The sequence below is a fragment of the Oncorhynchus clarkii genome, unplaced genomic scaffold, assembly GCF_045791955.1.
Source record: "Oncorhynchus clarkii lewisi isolate Uvic-CL-2024 unplaced genomic scaffold, UVic_Ocla_1.0 unplaced_contig_2405_pilon_pilon, whole genome shotgun sequence".
In the NCBI taxonomy this organism is placed as follows: Eukaryota; Metazoa; Chordata; class Actinopteri; order Salmoniformes; family Salmonidae; genus Oncorhynchus; species Oncorhynchus clarkii.
Genome location: NW_027258274.1, coordinates 30001 through 50000, shown reverse-complemented (window position 1 = coordinate 50000; position 20000 = coordinate 30001). Strand labels below are relative to the sequence as shown.

Below are 20000 nucleotides of genomic sequence, written 5' to 3'. Positions count from 1 at the left end.
AGAACAGAACAGGACAGAACAGGGGGTGTCGTGCCAGGTCCACATTAGAGGAGTCTTTCAAGTTCTCGTCACCTCCTCCTACTCATCAGTGCAGAGTCTGTGTTGTGGTCTACAGGCTGCTCAACACCCAACTTCTGAGGAGAACCCCCCTCTTTACAGTGTGTGTGTGTGTGTGTGTGTGTGTGTGTTCGCTCTCATTTAAAGGGTTATTCCCAGTGCGTAGGATGCTGGAACTCTTGCCCCTTGAAAGTGCCCCTTACCTCCTCCTCCTCTCCTCCCTTCCTCTCCTCCTATCCTACTCTCCTCCTCCACTCCTCCCTTCCTCCCATACTCTCTTATATGTCCTCATTCCCAACGTTTTGCAAAACTCCTCTGTCAGAGATGACGGGAATGTGTGTGTGTGCGTGTGTGTGTGTGTGTGCGTGTTTGTGTGTGCGTGTGTATGTGAGTGACTCAGCATGATAGTGTAATCATCTCTAGGGCCCCAGCAGCTTGGCCCAATAAACCAGTGGATGAAAGAGCCTGGTGTCATCCTACTGCTGTCTAACGCCTGTCCTGTGTGTGTTACTTTATGTGTGTGTGTGATACTTTATGTGTGTGTGTTACTTCATGTGTATGTGTGTGTGTGTTACTTTATGTGTATGTGTGTGTGTTACTTTATGTGTGTGTGTGTGTGTGTTACTCTATGTGTGTGTGTGTTACTTTATGTGTGTGTGTTACTTTATGTGTGTGTGTGTGTTACTTTATGTGTGTGTGTGTTACTTTATGTGTGTGTGTGTGTGTGTTTATGTGTGTGTGTGTGTGTGTGTGTCTTACTTTATGTGTGTGTCTTACTTTATGTGTGTGTGTTACTTTATGTGTGTGTGTGTGTGTTACTTTATGTGTGTGTGTGTTACTTTATGTGTGTGTGTTACTTTATGTGTGTGTGTTACTTTGTGTGTGTGTGTTACTTTATGTGTGTGTGTGTGTTACTTTATGTGTGTGTGTTACTTTATGTGTGTGTGTGTGTGTTACTTTATGTGTGTGTGTGTTACTTTATGTGTGTGTGTTACTTTATGTGTGTGTGTGTGTGTTACTTAATGGTTGTGTGTTACTTAATGGTTGTGTGTTACTTTATGTGTGTGTGTTACTTTATGTGTGTGTGTGTTACTTTATGTGTGTGTGTGTTACTTTATGTGTGTGTGTTACTTTATGTGTGTGTGTTACTTTGTGTGTGTGTGTTACTTTATGTGTGTGTGTGTGTGTGTGTGTGTTAATTTATGTGTGTGTGTGTGTGTTACTTTATGTGTGTGTGTGTGTTACTTTATGTGTGTGTGTAACTTTATGTGTGTGTGTGTGTTACTTTATGTGTGTGTGTATATTACTTTATGTGTGTGTGTGTTACTTTATGTGTGTGTGTGTGTTACTTTATGTGTGTGTGTTACTTTATGTGTGTGTTACTTTATGTGTGTGTTACTTTATGTGTGTGTGTTACTTTATGTGTGTGTATTACTTTATGTGTGTGTGTGTGTGTGTGTGTGTTACTTTATGTGTGTGTGTGTGTTACTTTATGTGTGTGTGTGTGTGTGTGTGTTACTCTATGTGTGTGTGTGTTACTTTTTGTGTGTGTGTGTTACTTTATGTGTGTGTGTGTGTTTCTTTATGTGTGTGTGTGTGTGTTACTTTATGTGTGTGTGTGTGTTTCTTTATGTGTGTGTGTGTGTTTCTTTATGTGTGTGTGTTACTTTATGTGTGTGTTTTACTTTATGTATGTGTGTGTGTTACTTTATATGTGTGTGTTACTTTATGTGTGTGTGTTACTTTGTGTGTGTGTTACTTTATGTGTGTGTGTTACTTTATGTGTGTGTGTGTGTTACTTTATGCGTGTGTGTGTGTTACTTTATGCGTGTGTGTGTGTGTTACTTTTTGTGTGTGTGTTACTTTGTGTGTGTGTCACTTTATGTGTGTGTTACTTTATGTGTGTGTGTGTGTTACTTCATGTGTGTGTGTGTGTGTTACTTTATGTGTGTGTGTGTGTGTGTGTCACTTTATGTGTGTGTGTTATTTTATGCGTGTGTATGTGTGTGTATGTGTGTGTTTGTTACTTTATGTATGTGTGTGTGTGTGTTAATTTATGTGTGCGTGTGTTACTTTGTGTGTGTGTGTGTGTGTGTGTGTGTGTTTGTTACTTTATGTGTGTGTGTGTGTGTTACCTATGTGTGTTTCTCTGTGTGTGTGTGTTACTCTATGTGTGTGAGTCTTACTTTATATGTGTGTGTTTTACTTTATGTTCGTGTGGGTAGGTGTTACTTTATGTGTGTGTGTGTGTGTGTGTGTGTGTGTGTTTCTTTATGTGTGTGCGTGTTACTTTATGTGTGTGTTTGTTCGTTACTTTATGTGTGTGTGTGTTTGTTACTTTATGTGTGTGTGTGTGTTACTTTATGTGTGTGTGTGTGTGTGTGTGTTACTTTATGTGTGTGTGTGTTACTTTATATGTGTGTGTGTTTGTTACTTTATGTGTGTGTGTGTGTGTGTGTTACTTTATGTGTGTGTGTTTGTTACTTTATGTGTGTGTGTTACTTTGTGTGTGTGTTACTTTATGTGTGTGTGTGTTACTTTATGTGTGTGTGTTTGTTACTTTGTGTGTGTGTGTGTGTGTGTGTGTGTGTGTTTGTTACTTTATGTGTGTGTGTGTGTGTGTTACCTATGTGTGTTTCTCTGTGTGTGCGTGTTACCTATGTGTGTTTCTCTGTGTGTGTGTGTTACTCTATGTGTGTGAGTCTTACTTTATATGTGTGTGTTTTACTTTATGTTCGTGTGGGTAGGTGTTACTTTATGTGTGTGTGTGTGTGTGTTTCTTTATGTGTGTGCGTGTTACTTTATGTGTGTGTTTGTTCGTTACTTTATGTGTGTGTGTGTTTGTTACTTTATGTGTGTGTGTGTGTTACTTTATGTGTGTGTGTGTGTGTTACTTTATGTGTGTGTGTGTGTGTTACTTTATGTGTGTGTGTGTTTGTTACTTTATGTGTGTGTGTGTGTGTTACTTTATGTGTGTGTGTTTGTTACTTTATGTGTGTGTGTTACTTTGTGTGTGTGTTACTTTATGTGTGTGTGTGTTACTTTATGTGTGTGTGTTTGTTACTTTATGTGTGTGTGTGTTACTTTATTCGTGTGTGTGTGTGTGTTACTTTATGTGTGTGTGTGTGTGTTACTTTATGTGTGTATGTGTTACTTTATGTGTGTGTGTGTGTTACTTTATGTGTGTGTGTGTTTGTTACTTTATGTGTGTGTGTGTGTGTTACTTATTGTGTGTGTGTGTTACTGTATGTGTGTGTGTGTGTTACTTTGTGTCTGTTCTACTTTATGTGTGTGTGTGAGTGTGTTACTTTATGTGTGTGTGTGTTACTTTATGTGTGTGTGTGTTACTTTATGTGTGTATGTGTTACTTTATGTGTGTGTGTTTGTTACTTTATGTGTGTGTGTTACTTTATGTGTGTGTGTTACTTTGTGTGTGTGTGTGTGTTACTTTATGCATGTGTGTGTGTCTGTTACTTTATGCGTGTGTGTGTGTGTGTTACTTTATGTGTGTGTGTGTGTTACTTTATGTTTGTGTCACTTTATGTGTGTGTGTGTGTGTGTGTGTTACTTCATGTGTGTGTGTGTGTTACTTTATGTGTGTGTGTGTGTGTCACTTTATGTGTGTGTGTTATTTTATGCGTATGTGTGTGTGTGTGTTTGTTACTTTATGTATGTGTGTGTGTGTGTTAATTTATGTGTGCGTGTGTTACTTTGTGTGTGTGTGTGTGTGTTTGTTACTTTATGTGTGTGTGTGTTACCTATGTGTGTTTCTCTGTGTGTGTGTGCGTGTTACCTATGTGTGTTTATGTGTGTGTGTCTGTGTGTGTGTGTGTGTGTGTGTGTGTGTGTGTGTGTGTGTGTGTGTGTTACTCTATGTGTGTGAGTCTTACTTTATATGTGTGTGTTTTACTTTATGTTCGTGTTGGTAGGTGGGTAGGTAGGTGTTACTTTATGTGTGTGTGTGTGTGTGTGTGTGTGTGTGTTTCTTTATGTGTGTGCGTGTTACTTTATGTGTGTGTTTGTTCGTTACTTTATGTGTGTGTGTGTTTGTTACTTTATGTGTGTGTGTGTGTTACTTTATGTGTGTGTGTGTGTGTGTGTGTTACTTTATGTGTGTGTGTGTTACTTTATATGTGTGTGTGTTTGTTACTTTATGTGTGTGTGTGTGTGTGTGTTACTTTATGTGTGTGTGTTTGTTACTTTATGTGTGTGTGTTACTTTGTGTGTGTGTTACTTTATGTGTGTGTGTGTTACTTTATGTGTGTGTGTTTGTTACTTTGTGTGTGTGTGTGTGTGTGTGTGTGTGTTTGTTACTTTATGTGTGTGTGTGTGTGTGTTACCTATGTGTGTTTCTCTGTGTGTGCGTGTTACCTATGTGTGTTTCTCTGTGTGTGTGTGTTACTCTATGTGTGTGAGTCTTACTTTATATGTGTGTGTTTTACTTTATGTTCGTGTGGGTAGGTGTTACTTTATGTGTGTGTGTGTGTGTGTTTCTTTATGTGTGTGCGTGTTACTTTATGTGTGTGTTTGTTCGTTACTTTATGTGTGTGTGTGTTTGTTACTTTATGTGTGTGTGTGTGTTACTTTATGTGTGTGTGTGTGTGTTACTTTATGTGTGTGTGTGTGTGTTACTTTATGTGTGTGTGTGTTTGTTACTTTATGTGTGTGTGTGTGTGTGTGTTACTTTATGTGTGTGTGTTTGTTACTTTATGTGTGTGTGTTACTTTGTGTGTGTGTTACTTTATGTGTGTGTGTGTTACTTTATGTGTGTGTGTTTGTTACTTTATGTGTGTGTGTGTTACTTTATTCGTGTGTGTGTGTGTTACTTTATGTGTGTGTGTGTTACTTTATGTGTGTGTGTTTGTTACTTTATGTGTGTGTGTGTTACTTTATTCGTGTGTGTGTGTGTGTTACTTTATGTGTGTGTGTGTGTGTTACTTATTGTGTGTGTGTGTTACTGTATGTGTGTGTGTGTGTTACTTTGTGTCTGTTCTACTTTATGTGTGTGTGTGAGTGTGTTACTTTATGTGTGTGTGTGTTACTTTATGTGTGTGTGTGTTACTTTATGTGTGTATGTGTTACTTTATGTGTGTGTGTTTGTTACTTTATGTGTGTGTGTTACTTTGTGTGTGTGTTACTTTATGTGTGTGTGTTACTTTGTGTGTGTGTGTGTGTTACTTTATGCATGTGTGTGTGTCTGTTACTTTATGCGTGTGTGTGTGTGTGTTACTTTATGTGTGTGTGTGTGTTACTTTATGTTTGTGTCACTTTATGTGTGTGTGTGTGTGTGTGTGTTACTTCATGTGTGTGTGTGTGTTACTTTATGTGTGTGTGTGTGTGTGTCACTTTATGTGTGTGTGTTATTTTATGCGTATGTGTGTGTGTGTGTTTGTTACTTTATGTATGTGTGTGTGTGTGTTAATTTATGTGTGCGTGTGTTACTTTGTGTGTGTGTGTGTGTGTTTGTTACTTTATGTGTGTGTGTGTTACCTATGTGTGTTTCTCTGTGTGTGTGTGCGTGTTACCTATGTGTGTTTATGTGTGTGTGTCTGTGTGTGTGTGTGTGTGTGTGTGTGTGTGTGTGTGTGTGTGTGTGTGTTACTCTATGTGTGTGAGTCTTACTTTATATGTGTGTGTTTTACTTTATGTTCGTGTTGGTAGGTGTTACTTTATGTGTGTGTGTGTGTGTGTGTGTTTCTTTATGTGTGTGTGTGTCTGTTACTTTATGTGTGTGTGTGTTTGTTACTTTATGTGTGTGTGTGTTTGTTACTTTTTTTTGTGTGTGTGTGTGTGTGTGTGTGTGTGTGTGTGTGTGTGTGTGTGTGTGTGTGTGTGTGTGTGTGTGTGTGTGTGTGTGTGTGTGTGTGTGTGTGTGCGAATCAGACCTGGGTTCAAATACATGTGTGTTTCAGTATCTGGTCTTTCAAATACTTTTTCTATTTATTTGAGTATTTTCAAAACAAGTACTCTTATTTGATTTTTTTATGGTTATTTTGTAAGAAATAAATACTATTTGAGAATTTTTTCAAATACCTGGGTTAAATGCATGGGAGCGTATTTGAGTAATTACACATTCATAAAAATATTAAACTGCTTGTCTTTCCAAATAAAATATATTTGAATAGTTACTTTGAATGTATATGAAAGTAATTGAGATATTTGAAATAGTATTTGAACCCAGGTCTGTTGCTTGTGTGTGCCCTTATGTCTCTGTGTGTCACAGGATGCGCTAGGTGTCAACACTCCTCTGTCAGTGGCAGTACAGGAGCTGGCATGGCCTCTAACAACCTAACCCTCTAACACAGCACTGGACCCTCTCCAAGTCACACAGACAGGCAGGCAGGCAGGCCAACCCACCCCAGCCTTCATCTCCCCAGTGATGAGCGTGAGCTTGCACATTTCAGCATCATGCCAACACTTCCTGGGGATTCAGAATAAAAAGGGATCTTTGATCTCTTCTAGTTACTAGTTGGAATATATTCTTAGGCTTGCCAAATGGCACCCTATTCCCTATGTAGTGCACTACTTTTGACCTGAGCCCTATGGGTCCTGATCAAAAGTAGTGCACTTCACAGGGAATTTGGGACAAATACGAAAACATAATGCTGTGAAACCCAGTGGTATGGTTATGCACTGTGGTAGCTGTATCTCTCACTACAGCACAATATGGGTCGTATCTAACTACTGTGGTAGCTGTATCTCTCACTACAGCACAATATGGGTTGTATCTAACTACTGTGGTAGCTGTATCTGACACTACAGCACAGCATGGGTGGTATCAAACTACTGTGGTAGCTGTATCTGACACTACAGCACGACATGGGTCGTATCTAACTACTGTGGTAGCTGTATCTCTCACTACAGCACAACATGGGTCGTTTCTAACTACTGTGGTATCTGTGTCTGACACTACAGCACAACATGGGTCATATCTAACTACTGTGGTAGCTGTATCTGACACAACAGCACAACATGGGTCGTATCTAACTACTGTGGTAGCTGTATCTCTCACTACAGCACAACATGGGTGGTATCTAACTACTGTGGTAGCTGTATCTGACACTACAGCACAACATGGGTCGTATCTAACTACTGTGGTAGCTGTATCTCTCACTACAGCACAACATGAGTCGTTTCTAACTACTGTGGTAGCTGTATCTCTCACTACAGCACAACATGGGTCATTTCTAACTACTGTGGTAGCTGTATCTCTCACTACAGCACAACATGGGTCTTTTCTAACTACTGTGGTAGCTGTATCTCTCACTACAGCACAACATGGGTCATTTCTAACTACTGTGGTAGCTGTATCTCTCACTACAGCACAACATGGGTCTTTTCTAACTACTGTGGTAGCTGTATCTCTCACTACAGCACAACATGGGTCATTTCTAACTACTGTGGTAGCTGTCTCTGACTTTTCTTAGTATATTTATAGTAATGCTCTCCACATGTGGTGGATATATCTTAACTGTCCAGCCAATCACAGTATAATACACTAAGCTCTCCACAGAGAGTCCCGCTCCTAAGATCCTTATAGTGCCATTGAATTACTGTTTATTTTCTCTGCCTTCATAATGGATTGGCCAATTTCAGTTCATCTGAGATAATTCACTGTAGAGGTATCCATATAATGACTAACAATGCTTCTGACCGGCTGGCTCAGGCCTTTTCACTCCCCAGCGTACGATTAAGCTGGTAATTAGCCTGTAGCGCGCATGCTAATCTAAATAGTAAATACTCCACGACTGGGGGGGGAGAGAGTGGCGTGTCTATGTCTTAGGACTCGGAAGGACCCCTTCTCTGTCAGAGTTGAGCTGAGTGTTCTTATAGGCGTCTATGGAGATGCCTATTTGTCTATGTGCCGCTGGGCTGGGCTGGGCTGAATTGACAGCGTGAGGAAGGAAGCTGAGTTTCATCAAGCCAGCCCCCAGGTACCAGTGGCTTGGTGGATCCAGGTTAATGTGTGTTCCCACGGTGCAGAGCAGTATTAAGCACCAGGTGGAACAGGAAAACATTCCATGACCGGGTTGAGAGAGAGAGAGGGAGAGACCATCTTTGAAGGCTTTGGAGAATCTCCATTGAAATTGAGTTATATTTGGTTGCTTCTTCCTTGACCTTTGACCATGGTATCTCCAGTACCGTGCCTTCATATGGGAAGATGTATTCAGTCGTTAAGTAATCAATCCAAAGCCTCATGTCACATGGCTATGAATCACTGAAGCTTGCTCCAGTCTCTGTGGTCAACTGTTGTCAGTCGGACCGCTCTACGTTATGGTCGCACAGCTCTGCATGGTCCTCCCATGACCACACATTCTGACCACGGTCCTGGTCATCTAAGGTCAGGTTGTGCATGGGTTTAGGTTGGGAGCGACTCCCTTTCCTCTCCTCACAGCTGACCCCAGCGATGTGAGGAGAGGGGAGTAGTCTCTGTCTCTCTCTCTCTCTCTGTCCCTCTCCCTGTTCCTCTCCATTCTCCATCCTAACCCCAAAGGGACAACACCCAGTCCTGTCTCCCTCTCTCTCATTGAGGGTGCTGTGATGATGGGACACCAAAGAGAAGCATCCCTGTCTCCACCAAACTCAGGGGGGGAAATGGATGACAGGGAGAGAGAGGAAGAGAGAGAGAGATGAGAGAGAGAGGAGCCGCCTGTGAGTTTGTCGGTTGGTGGCTGTCTGTCCTGGCTGTCCTCTGTGACACAGTGGCGGACTGACTCGTTGGCTTGGCTGACTGACTGCTTGGCTGGCTGACTGACTGGTTGGCTTGGCTGACTGACTACTTGGCTGGCTGACTGATTGCCTGGCTGGCTGACTGTCTAGGCCTGTCTCCCTGGCCTCTCGACTCCGGTCCCTGCTGGTTAGATGCTGTCTGACTCAGAGCAACACTTCCATTCAGCTGGAAACCACGCTGTTGGACCGAACCCATTACATCAGTGGTCCATCCTCATCCTTCATCCTCACACTGAAGTATTTTCTCTTGGGAGACAACCACTATAGCTGTGTCTCAAATAGCATCATATTCCCTATATCCTGGTCAGAAGTTGTACACTATAAGGAATAGTGTACCATTTGAGACACTCTGTAGAGAGGATATGGTAACTTCAGGTTAGAGTTGAACAAACTATTGGGCATATGAAAGGAAGCATGGTAACTTCAGGTTAGAGTTGAATGGACTATTGGGCCTTTGGAATGAAGCATGGTAACTTCAGATTAGAGTTGAATGGACTTTTGGGCCTTTGGAATGAAGCATGGTAACTTCAGGTTAGAGTTGAATGGACTATTGGGCCTTTGGAAGGAAGGATGGTAACTTCAGGTTAGAGTTGAATCTAGTACATGCTAACTCCAAAGAGTTTATAAGCCATATACTCCTTTGTCTCTAAGATGATGAATATATTAAAGCTAATAAACTTCTCTTGAATTTTCCATTATTCCCCTGGTAATCACATGTACAGTGCCTTGCGAAAGTATTCGGCCCCCTTGAACTTTGCGACCTTTTGCCACATTTCAGGCTTCAAACATAAAGATATAAAACTGTATTTTTTTGTGAAGAATCAACAACAAGTGGGACACAATCATGAAGTGGAACGACATTTATTGGATATTTCAACTTTTTTAACAAATCGAAAACTGAAAAATTGGGCGTGCAAAATTATTCAGCCCCTTTACTTTCAGTGCAGCAAACTCTCTCCAGAAGTTCAGTGAGGATCTCTGAATGATCCAATGTTGACCTAAATGACTAATGATGATAAATACAATCCACCTGTGTGTAATCAAGTCTCCGTATAAATGCACCTGCACTGTGATAGTCTCAGAGGTCCGTTAAAAGCGGAGAGAGCATCATGAAGAACAAGGAACGCACCAGGCAGGTCCGAGATACTGTTGTGAAGAAGTTTAAAGCCGGATTTGGATACAAAAAGATTTCCCAAGCTTTAAACATCCCAAGGAGCACTGTGCAAGCGATAATATTGAAATGGAAGGAGTATCAGACCACTGCAAATCTACCAAGACCTGGCCGTCCCTCTAAACTTTCAGCTCATACAAGGAGAAGACTGATCAGAGATGCAGCCAAGAGGCCCATGATCACTCTGGATGAACTGCAGAGATCTACAGCTGAGGTGGGAGACTCTGTCCTTAGGACAACAATCAGTCGTATATTGCACAAATCTGGCCTTTATGGAAGAGTGGCAAGAAGAAAGCCATTTCTTAAAGATATCCATAAAAAGCGTCGTTTAAAGTTTGCCACAAGCCACCTGGGAGACACACCAAACATGTGGAAGAAGGTGCTCTGGTCAGATGAAACCAAAATTGAACTTTTTGGCAACAATGCAAAACGTTATGTTTGGCGTAAAAGCAACACAGCTCATCACCCTGAACACACCATCCCCACTGTCAAACATGGTGGTGGCAGCATCATGGTTTGGGCCTGCTTTTCTTCAGCAGGGACAGGGAAGATGGTTAAAATTGATGGGAAGATGGATGGAGCCAAATACAGGACCATTCTGGAAGAAAACCTGATGGAGTCTGCAAAAGACCTGAGACTGGGACGGAGATTTGTCTTCCAACAAGACAATGATCCAAAACATAAAGCAATGGTTCAAAAATAAACATATCCAGGTGTTAGAATGGCCAAGTCAAGGTCCAGACCTGAATCCAATCGAGAATCTGTGGAAAGAACTGAAAACTGCTGTTCACAAATGCTCTCCATCCAACCTCACTGAGCTCGAGCTGTTTTGCAAGGAGGAATGGGAAAAAAAATTCAGTCTCTCGATGTGCAAAACTGATAGAGACATACCCCAAGCGACTTACAGCTGTAATCGCAGCAAAAGGTGGCGCTACAAAGTATTAACTTAAGGGGGCTGAATAATTTTGCACGCCCAATTTTTTGATTTGTTAAAAAAGTTTGAAATATCCAATAAATGTCATTCCACTTCATGATTGTGTCCCACTTGTTGTTGATTCTTCACAAAAAAATACAGTTTTATATCTTTATGTTTGAAGCCTGAAATGTGGCAAAAGGTCGCAAAGTTCAAGGGGGCCGAATACTTTCGCAAGGCACTGTATCATATCTAATCTTTGATCTTGGTAATCATGTTCATCAAATCTAGTCTTTGGTCTTTGTAATCATATTTATCATATCTAGACTTTGGTGTTTGTAATCATGTTTATCATATCTAGACTTTGGTGTTTGTAATCACGTTTATCATATCTAGTCCTTGGTCTTGGTAATCACATTTATCATATCTAATCTTTGGTGTTTGCAATCACATTTATCATATATTTATTATATCTAAACAAAACCAGTTGAGAAGGTTCAGAGCAGCTGAAAGGGCATGGTGATAATAGACAGAAGGCCTATATTCTCATATCAACAAGGCTCTTGAGCCAGTAATTTTAGGAGGCCTCAGGGCATATTCAAACTGTGTCATACACACACACAGACACTCACTCACCCCTGAAAACAAACGGCGCTGGTGTTGAGTTGAGAGTGTGAGACGTGACACGTCTGGCGGAATGGAATCACTTCCTTCTGTGAACTGGGCGCCCATTGTCACTGCGACCCCTACCCAGTTAACCTCCGACCCAGGGGTCAACATGACAACTAGCCCACTGAGGATTCGGGTGTGTGTGAGCGTGCAGAGAGTGTGTGTGTTTGCGCGTTCGCAGCCACAGGTGTCTGGTAGGGTGTCAAGTGGGCTTTTGGGGCCTCATTTTCACCATCTGTTTCCAGGGTGATGGGATGGGGGAGGGGTTACCAACACATGTCTGGAGGAAGGAGGGAGGGAGGGGACGGGCGGTGGGCAGAGGGGGTGAATGGAGGGACGAAGCAGGCCGCAGGAAGACTGGCAGGTGCTTGTGGATGTTAGCCCCTCTTTTGCCCCCTTCACTGGGGGGGATTTAGGGTAATTGCGGGGTCGAGTTTAGGGTGGGGTTGTTGGATCTCAAGATCAGAGGTTAGGACAGAGCCGAGGGCATGCACGCCACTCAGAGAGGCACCTTCTGTGTGTTAACTTACTTTTTGATGAGGCCTGTGTGCTAACTTCCTCTCTGTTGAGGCCTGTGTTGGGGGGAGTGGGCTTGGTCATGTTACTAATAATCATGTTGGGAGGGGAGTGGGCTTGGTCATGTTACTAATAATCATGTTGGGGGGAGTGGGCTTGGTCATGTTACTAATAATCATGTTGGGAGGAGAGTGGGCTTGGTCATGTTACTAATAATCATGTTGGGAGGGGAGTGGGCTTGGTCATGTTACTAATAATCATGTTGGGAGGAGAGTGGGCTTGGTCATGTTACTAATAATCATGTTGGGAGGGGAGTACGCTTGGTCATGTTACTAATAATCATGTTGGAAGGGGAGTGGGCTTGGTCATGTTACTAATAATCATGTTGGGAGGAGAGTGGGCTTGGTCATGTTACTAATAATCATGTTGGGAGGAGTGGACTTGGTCATGTTACTAATAATCATGTTGGGAGGGGAGTGGGCTTGGTCATGTTACTAATAATCATGTTGGGAGGAGAGTGGGCTTGGTCATGTTACTAATAATCATGTTCGGGGTGGAGTGGGCTTGGTCATGTTACTAATAATCATGTTGGAGGGGAGTGGGCTTGGTCATGTTACTAATAATCATGTTGGAGGGGAGTGGGCTTGGTCATGTTACTAATAATCATGTTGGGGGGGGGGAGTGGGCTTGGTCATGTTACTAATAATCATGTTGGGAGGAGTTGGCTTGGTCATGTTACTAATAATCATGTTGGGGGGGAGTGGGCTTGGTCATGTTACTAATAATCATGTTGGGGGGGAGTGGGCTTGGTCATGTTACTAATAATCATGTTCTGGGGAGTGGGCTTGGTCATGTTACTAATAATCATGTTGGGGGAGTGGGCTTGGTCATGTTACTAATAATCATGTTGGGAGGGGAGTGGGCTTGGTCATGTTACTAATAATCATGTTGGGAGGGGAGTGGGCTTGGTCATGTTACTAATAATCATGTTGGGGGGAGTTGGCTTGGTCATGTTACTAATAATCATGTTGGGAGGGGAGTGGGCTTGGTCATGTTACTAATAATCATGTTGGGAGGGGAGTTGGCTTGGTCATGTTACTAATAATCATGTTGGGGGGGAGTGGGCTTGGTCATGTTACTAATAATCATGTTGGGGGGAGTGGGCTTGGTCATGTTACTAATAATCATGTTGGGGGGGGGAGTGGGCTTGGTCATGTTACTAATAATCATGTTGGGGGAGTGGGCTTGGTCATGTTACTAATAATCATGTTGGGAGGGGAGTGGGCTTGGTCATGTTACTAATAATCATGTTGGGGGGAGTGGGCTTGGTCATGTTACTAATAATCATGTTGGGGGGAGTGGGCTTGGTCATGTTACTAATAATCATGTTGGGGGGAGTGGACTTGGTCATGTTACTAATAATCATGTTGGGAGGGGAGTTGGCTTGGTCATGTTACTAATAATCATGTTGGGGGGGAGTGGGCTTGGTCATGTTACTAATAATCATGTTGGGGGGAGTGGGCTTGGTCATGTTACTAATAAACATGTTGGGAGGGGAGTACGCTTGGTCATGTTACTAATAATCATGTTGGGGGAGTGGGCTTGGTCATGTTACTAATAATCATGTTGCGGGAATGGGCTTGGTCATGTTACTAATAATCATGTTGGGGGGGAGTGGGCTTGGTCATGTTACTAATAATCATGTTGGGGGAGTGGGCTTGGTCATGTTACTAATAATCATGTTGCGGGAATGGGCTTGGTCATGTTACTAATAATCATGTTGGGGGGAGTGGGCTTGGTCATGTTACTAATAATCATGTTGGGGGAGTGGGCTTGGTCATGTTACTAATAATCATGTTGGGGGAGTGGGCTTGGTCATGTTACTAATAATCATGTGGGGGGAGTGGGCTTGGTCATGTTTCTAATAATCATGTTGGGGGGAGTGGGCTTGGTCATGTTACTAATAATCATGTTGGGGGGAGTGGGCTTGGTCATGTTACTAATAATCATGTTGGGGGGGGGGGGAGTGGGCTTGGTCATGTTACTAATAATCATGTTGGGGGGGAATGGGCTTGGTCATGTTACTAAAAATCATGTTGGGGGGAGTGGACTTGGTCATGTTACTAATAATCATGTTGGGAGGGGAATGGGCTTGGTCATGTTACTAATAATCATGTTGGGGGGAGTGGGCTTGGTCATGTTACTAATAATCATGTTGGGGGGGGAGTGGGCTTGGTCATGTTACTAATAATCATGTTGGGGGGAGTGAACTTGGTCATGTTACTAATAATCATGTTGGGAGGGGAATGGACTTGGTCATGTTACTAATAATCATGTTGGGAGGGGAGTGGGCTTGGTCATGTTACTAATAATCATGTTGGGGGAGTGGACTTGGTCATGTTACTAATAATCATGTTGGGGGGGGGGGAGTGGGCTTGGTCATGTTACTAATAATCATGTTGGGGGGGGGAATGGGCTTGGTCATGTTACTAATAATCATGTTGGGGGGAGTGGGCTTGGTCATGTTACTAATAAACATGTTGGGGGGAGTGGGCTTGGTCATGTTACTAATAATCATGTTGGGGGGGGAGTGGGCTTGGTCATGTTACTAATAATCATGTTGGGGGGGGGAATGGGCTTGGTCATGTTACTAATAATCATGTTGGGGGGAGTGGGCTTGGTCATGTTACTAATAAACATGTTGGGGGGAGTGGGCTTGGTCATGTTACTAATAATCATGTTGGGGGGGAGTGGGCTTGGTCATGTTACTAATAATCATGTTGGGTGGGGAATGGGCTTGGTCATGTTACTAATAATCATGTTGGGGGGAGTGGGCTTGGTCATGTTACTAATAATCATGTTGGGAGGGGAGTTGGCTTGGTCATGTTACTAATAATCATGTTGGGAGGGGAGTGGGCTTGGTCATGTTACTAATAATCATGTTGGGAGGGGAGTTGGCTTGGTCATGTTACTAATAATCATGTTGGGAGGGGAGTGGGCTTGGTCATGTTACTAATAATCATGTTGGGGGAATGGGCTTGGTCATGTTACTAATAATCATGTTGAGAGGAGTGGGCTTGGTCATGTTACTAATAATCATGTTGGGGGGAGTGGGCTCGGTCATGGTACTAATAATCATGTTGGGGGGAGTGGGCTTGGTCATGCTACTAATAATCATGTTGGGGGGAGTGGGCTTGGTCATGTTACTAATAATCATGTTGGGAGGGGAGTGGGCTTGGTCATGTTACTAATAATCATGTTGGGAGGGGAGTGGGCTTGGTCATGTTACTAATAATCATGTTGGGGGAATGGGCTTGGTCATGTTACTAATAATCATGTTGAGAGGAGTGGGCTTGGTCATGTTACTAATAATCATGTTGGGGGGAGTGGGCTCGGTCATGTTACTAATAATCATGTTGGGGGGAGTGGGCTTGGTCATGTTACTAATAATCATGTTGGGGGGAGTGGGCTTGGTCATGTTACTAATAATCATGTTGGGAGGGGAGTGGGCTTGGTCATGTTACTAATAATCATGTTGGGGGAGTGGGCTTGGTCATGTTACTAATAATCATGTTGGGGGGAGTGGGCTTGGTCATGTTACTAATAATCATGTTGGGGGAGTGGGCTTGGTCATGTTACTAATAATCATGTTGGGGGAGTGGGCTTGGTCATGTTACTAATAATCATGTTGGGGGAGTGGGCTTGGTCATGTTACTAATAAACATGTTGGGGGAGTGGGCTTGGTCATGTTACTAATAAACATGTTGGGGGGAGTGGGCTTGGTCATGTTACTAATAATCATGTTGGGAGGGGAGTTGGCATGGTCATGTTACTAATAATCATGTTGGGAGGGGAGTGGGCTTGGTCATGTTACTAATAATCATGTTGGGGGAGTGGGCTTGGTCATGTTACTAATAATCATGTTGGGGGAGTGGGCTTGGTCATGTTACTAATAAACATGTTGGGGGGAGTGGGCTTGGTCATGTTACTAATAAACATGTTGGGGGGAGTGGGCTTGGTCATGTTACTAATAATCATGTTGGGGGAGTGGGCTTGGTCATGTTACTAATAATCATGTTGGGGGAGTGGGCTTGGTCATGTTACTAATAAACATGTTGGGGGGAGTGGGCTTGGTCATGTTACTAATAAACATGTTGGGGGGAGTGGGCTTGGTCATGTTACTAATAAACATGTTGGGGGGAGTGGGCTTGGTCATGTTACTAATAAGCATGTTGGGGGGAGTGGGCTTGGTCATGTTACTAATAAACATGTTGGGGGGAGTGGGCTCGGTCATGTTACTAATAATCATGTTGGGGGAGTGGGCTTGGTCATGTTACTAATAATCATGTTGGGGTTGTGGGCTCGGTCATGTTACTAATAATCATTTTTCTGCAGGTGTTTTCCCAATGTTCCGATAATACAACTGATGGAATTGACAGTAGTAAAATCTAGTAAAATACTCCAACCTCCAATTGACCTGTACTGTAGTAGTATCATTTGCTTTGCAGGCTGTCCTGCCAAGCCGAATACACTTAATTGTGTGTGTGTGTGTTTGGGTGTGTGTGTGTGTGGGGGGGAGGCCCATCCAGCCCTGAATGTCAGTTAGTCAGGTGGGCCAGGCCTGCGAATGATTAGATGGGATGGAGTGGATTAAGTATAGAGGGGGGGTTGTAGTACTTGGAACAGCTGCTGATTAAAATGACTGCTTGCTCTTTCTTTCTCTCTCTTTCTCCCTCTCCCTCTCTCTCCCCCTTCCGCCCTCTATACCCCTCTCTCTCTCTTTCTCCCTCTCCCTCTCTCTCCCCCTTCCGCCCTCTATACCCCTCTCTCTCTCTTTCTCCCTCTCCCTCTCCCTCTCTCTCCCCCTTCCACCCTCTATACCCCTCTCTCTCGCTTTCTCCCTCTCCCTCTCTCTCCCCCTTCCGCCCTCTATACCCCTCTCTCTCTCTTTCTTCAGAGGAGGAAGAAGAGGATGAAGAAATCATAGAGCTGAAGCCTGATCCTGAATCTGACCAGCAGGAGGAGGAGGACACCAAGGAGATGAAAGAGGGTAAGAAGAGGGGGGGAGAAGAATGGGCATGGGTAGAGGGGGATGAGAAGAGGGGGAGGAGAAGACGAGGCATGGGTAGAGGGGGATGAGAAGAGGGGGAAGAGATGAGGGGGAGGAGAAGAAGGGGCATTTTGTAGAGGGGGAGGAGGAGAAGGGGCATGAGTAGATGGGCAGGAGAAGAAGGGACATGAGTAGAGGGGGAGGAGAAGAAGGGACATGAGTAGAGGAGGAGGAGAAGAGGGGGCATGAGTAGAGGGGGAGGAGAAGAAGGGACATGAGTAGAGGGGGAGGAGAAGGGGGGGCATGAGTAGAGGGGCAGGAGAAGAAGGGACATGAGTAGAGGAGGAGGAGAAGAAGGGACATGAGTAGAGGAGTAGGAGAAGAGGGGGCATGAGTAGAGGGGGAGGAGAAGAAGGGGCATGAGTAGAGGGTGAGTAGAAGAAGCGGCATGAGTAGAGGGTGAGTAGAAGAAGGAGCATGAGTAGAGGGGGAGGAGAAGAAGGGGCATGAGTAGAGGGGGAGGAGAAGAAGGGGCATGAGTAGAGGGGTATGCTGTATAATGAAATTGTTTACAGTAAAGAAGGGGAAAGATGAAAGGTGAATTAATGGTAAGAAATACAATAGCTTTTGCTGAAGGGAGTGTTTGCATCCCAAATGTCACCCTATTCCCTAATGGGCCCTGGTCATAAGTAGTGCACTATATAGGCCATTTGAGTTCAGGTGAGTTGAAGCATATATGTCCGATAATCATTTCTGAGACTGAACTCTCCAGTTTAACCACCACCTTGGTTTGGTAAACAGTATACAGAAACATAACATATTTCAATTCAAAACAAGTCAAAGCCATGAATCAATTCATCAAATGTATTTATAAAGTCCTTTTTTCATCAGCAGATGTCACAAAGTGCTTATACAGAAACCCAGTCTAAAACCCCAAACAGCAAGCAATGCAGATGTAGAAGCACGGTGGCTAGGAAAAACTCCCTAGAAAGGCAGGAACCACCCCTCAGAGGAACCAGGCTCTGAGGGGTGGCCAGTCCTCTTCTGGCTGTGCCGGGTGGAGATTATTGAAGACGTTCAAACTTTCATAGATGACCAGCAGGGTCAAAGATAGAGAGTGCGAGAGATGGGAGAATTAGAGGGAGCATACTGTAGATCACACAGGACACCAGGTAAGACAGGAGAAATAGACAGACGGACCCTAGCCCCCTGACACTGGAGTCTGAGACAGTGGGAGTCGGGGGACACTGGCCCTGTCCAAAGTTACCCCCGGAGAGGGCCATCCAGGCAGGATATAACCCCACCCACTTTGCCAAAGCACAGCCCCACACCACCAAAGGATATCAAAGACCACTAATGTACTACCCTGAGACAAGGCTGAGTGTAGCCCACCAAGATCTCCCCCACACACACAGGAAGGATAGGAGAGCGCGAGGACAGGAAGGATGGGAGAGCCCGAGGACAGGAAGGATGGGAGAGCCCGAGGACAGGAAGGATGGGAGAGCGCGAGGACAGGAAGAATGGGAGAGCCCGAGGACAGGAAGGGTGGGAGAGCCCGAGGACAGGAAGGATGGGAGAGCCCGAGGACAAGAAGGATGGGAGAGCCCAAGGACAGGAAGGATGGGAGAGCCCGAGGACAAGAAGGATGGGAGAGCCTGAGGACAGGAAGGATGGGAGAGCCCGAGGACAGGAAGGATGGGAGAGCCCGAGGACAAGAAGGATGGGAGAGCCTGAGGACAGGAAGGATGGGAGAGCCCGAGGACAGGAAGGATGGGAGAGCCCGAGGACAGGAAGGATGGGAGAGCCTGAGGACAGGAAGGATGGGAGAGCCCGAGGACAGGAAGGATGGGAAAGCACGAGGACAGGAAGGATGGGAGAGCCCGAGGACAGGAAGGATGGGAGAGCCTGAGGATAGGAAGGATGGGAGAGCCCGGGGACATGAAGGATGGGAAAGCACGAGGACAGGAAGGATGGGAGAGTGCGAGGACAGGAAGGATGGGAGAGCCCGAGGACAGGAAGGATGGGAGAGCCCGAGGACAGGAAGGATGGGAGAGCGTGAGAAGAGGAAGGATGGGAGAGCACGAGGATAGGAAGGATGGGAGAGCACGAGGATAGGAAGGATGGGAGAGCGCGAGGACAGGAAGGATGGGAGAGCACGAGGACAGGAAGGATGGGAGAGCGTGAGGACAGGAAGGATGGGAGAGCACGAGGACAGGAAGGATGGGAGAGCCCGAGGACAGGAAGGATGGGAGAGCCCGAGGACAGGAAGGATGGGAGAGCCCGAGGACAGGAAGGATGGGAGAGCGCGAGGACAGGAAGGATGGGAGAGCCCGAGGACAGGAAGGATGGGAGAGCCCGAGGACAGGAAGGATGGGAGAGCCCGAGGACAGGAAGGATGGGGAGCGCGAGGACAGGAAGGATGGGAGAGCCCGAGGACAGGAAGGATGGGAGAGCCCGAGGACAGGAAGGATGGTAGAACGCGAGGACAGGAAGGATGGGAGAGCGCGAGGACAGGAAGGGTGGGAGAGCCCGAGGACAGGAAGGATGGGAGAGCCCGAGGACAGGAAGGATGGGGAGCGCGAGGACAGGAAGGATGGGAGAGCGCGAGGACAGGAAGGATGGGAGAGCCCGAGGACTGGAAGGATGGGAGAGCCCGAGGACAGGAAGGATGGGGAGCGCGAGGACAGGAAGGATGGGAGAGCCCGAGGACAGGAAGGATGGGGAGCGCGAGGACAGGAAGGATGGGAGAGCGCAGGCAGGCCAGTGACTCAGTCCTGTAACATTGTTGATATTGGAAGCATTACACCACTCACCATTTACAATATAACAATCCGATGTAACCTCTTTAGATGTATCACCCATCCACAGGTCATGTCCCAAATGGCACCCTATTC

At 44.8% G+C, this 20000-nt stretch overlaps 1 protein-coding gene across 1 annotated transcript in view; it reads left to right on the top strand.

The window, feature by feature from the left end:
* Positions 1 to 20000, top strand: part of LOC139396421 (cytoplasmic dynein 1 intermediate chain 1-like) — a gene marked incomplete at its 3' end in the record, with an annotated part of 67854 nt that overhangs the window by 36781 nt on the left and 11073 nt on the right. The window contains exon 8 of the mRNA XM_071143462.1: positions 17014 to 17106. Within this exon, the coding sequence (XP_070999563.1) occupies positions 17014 to 17106 (93 nt within the window). The remainder of the gene's footprint in view (positions 1 to 17013; positions 17107 to 20000) is intronic.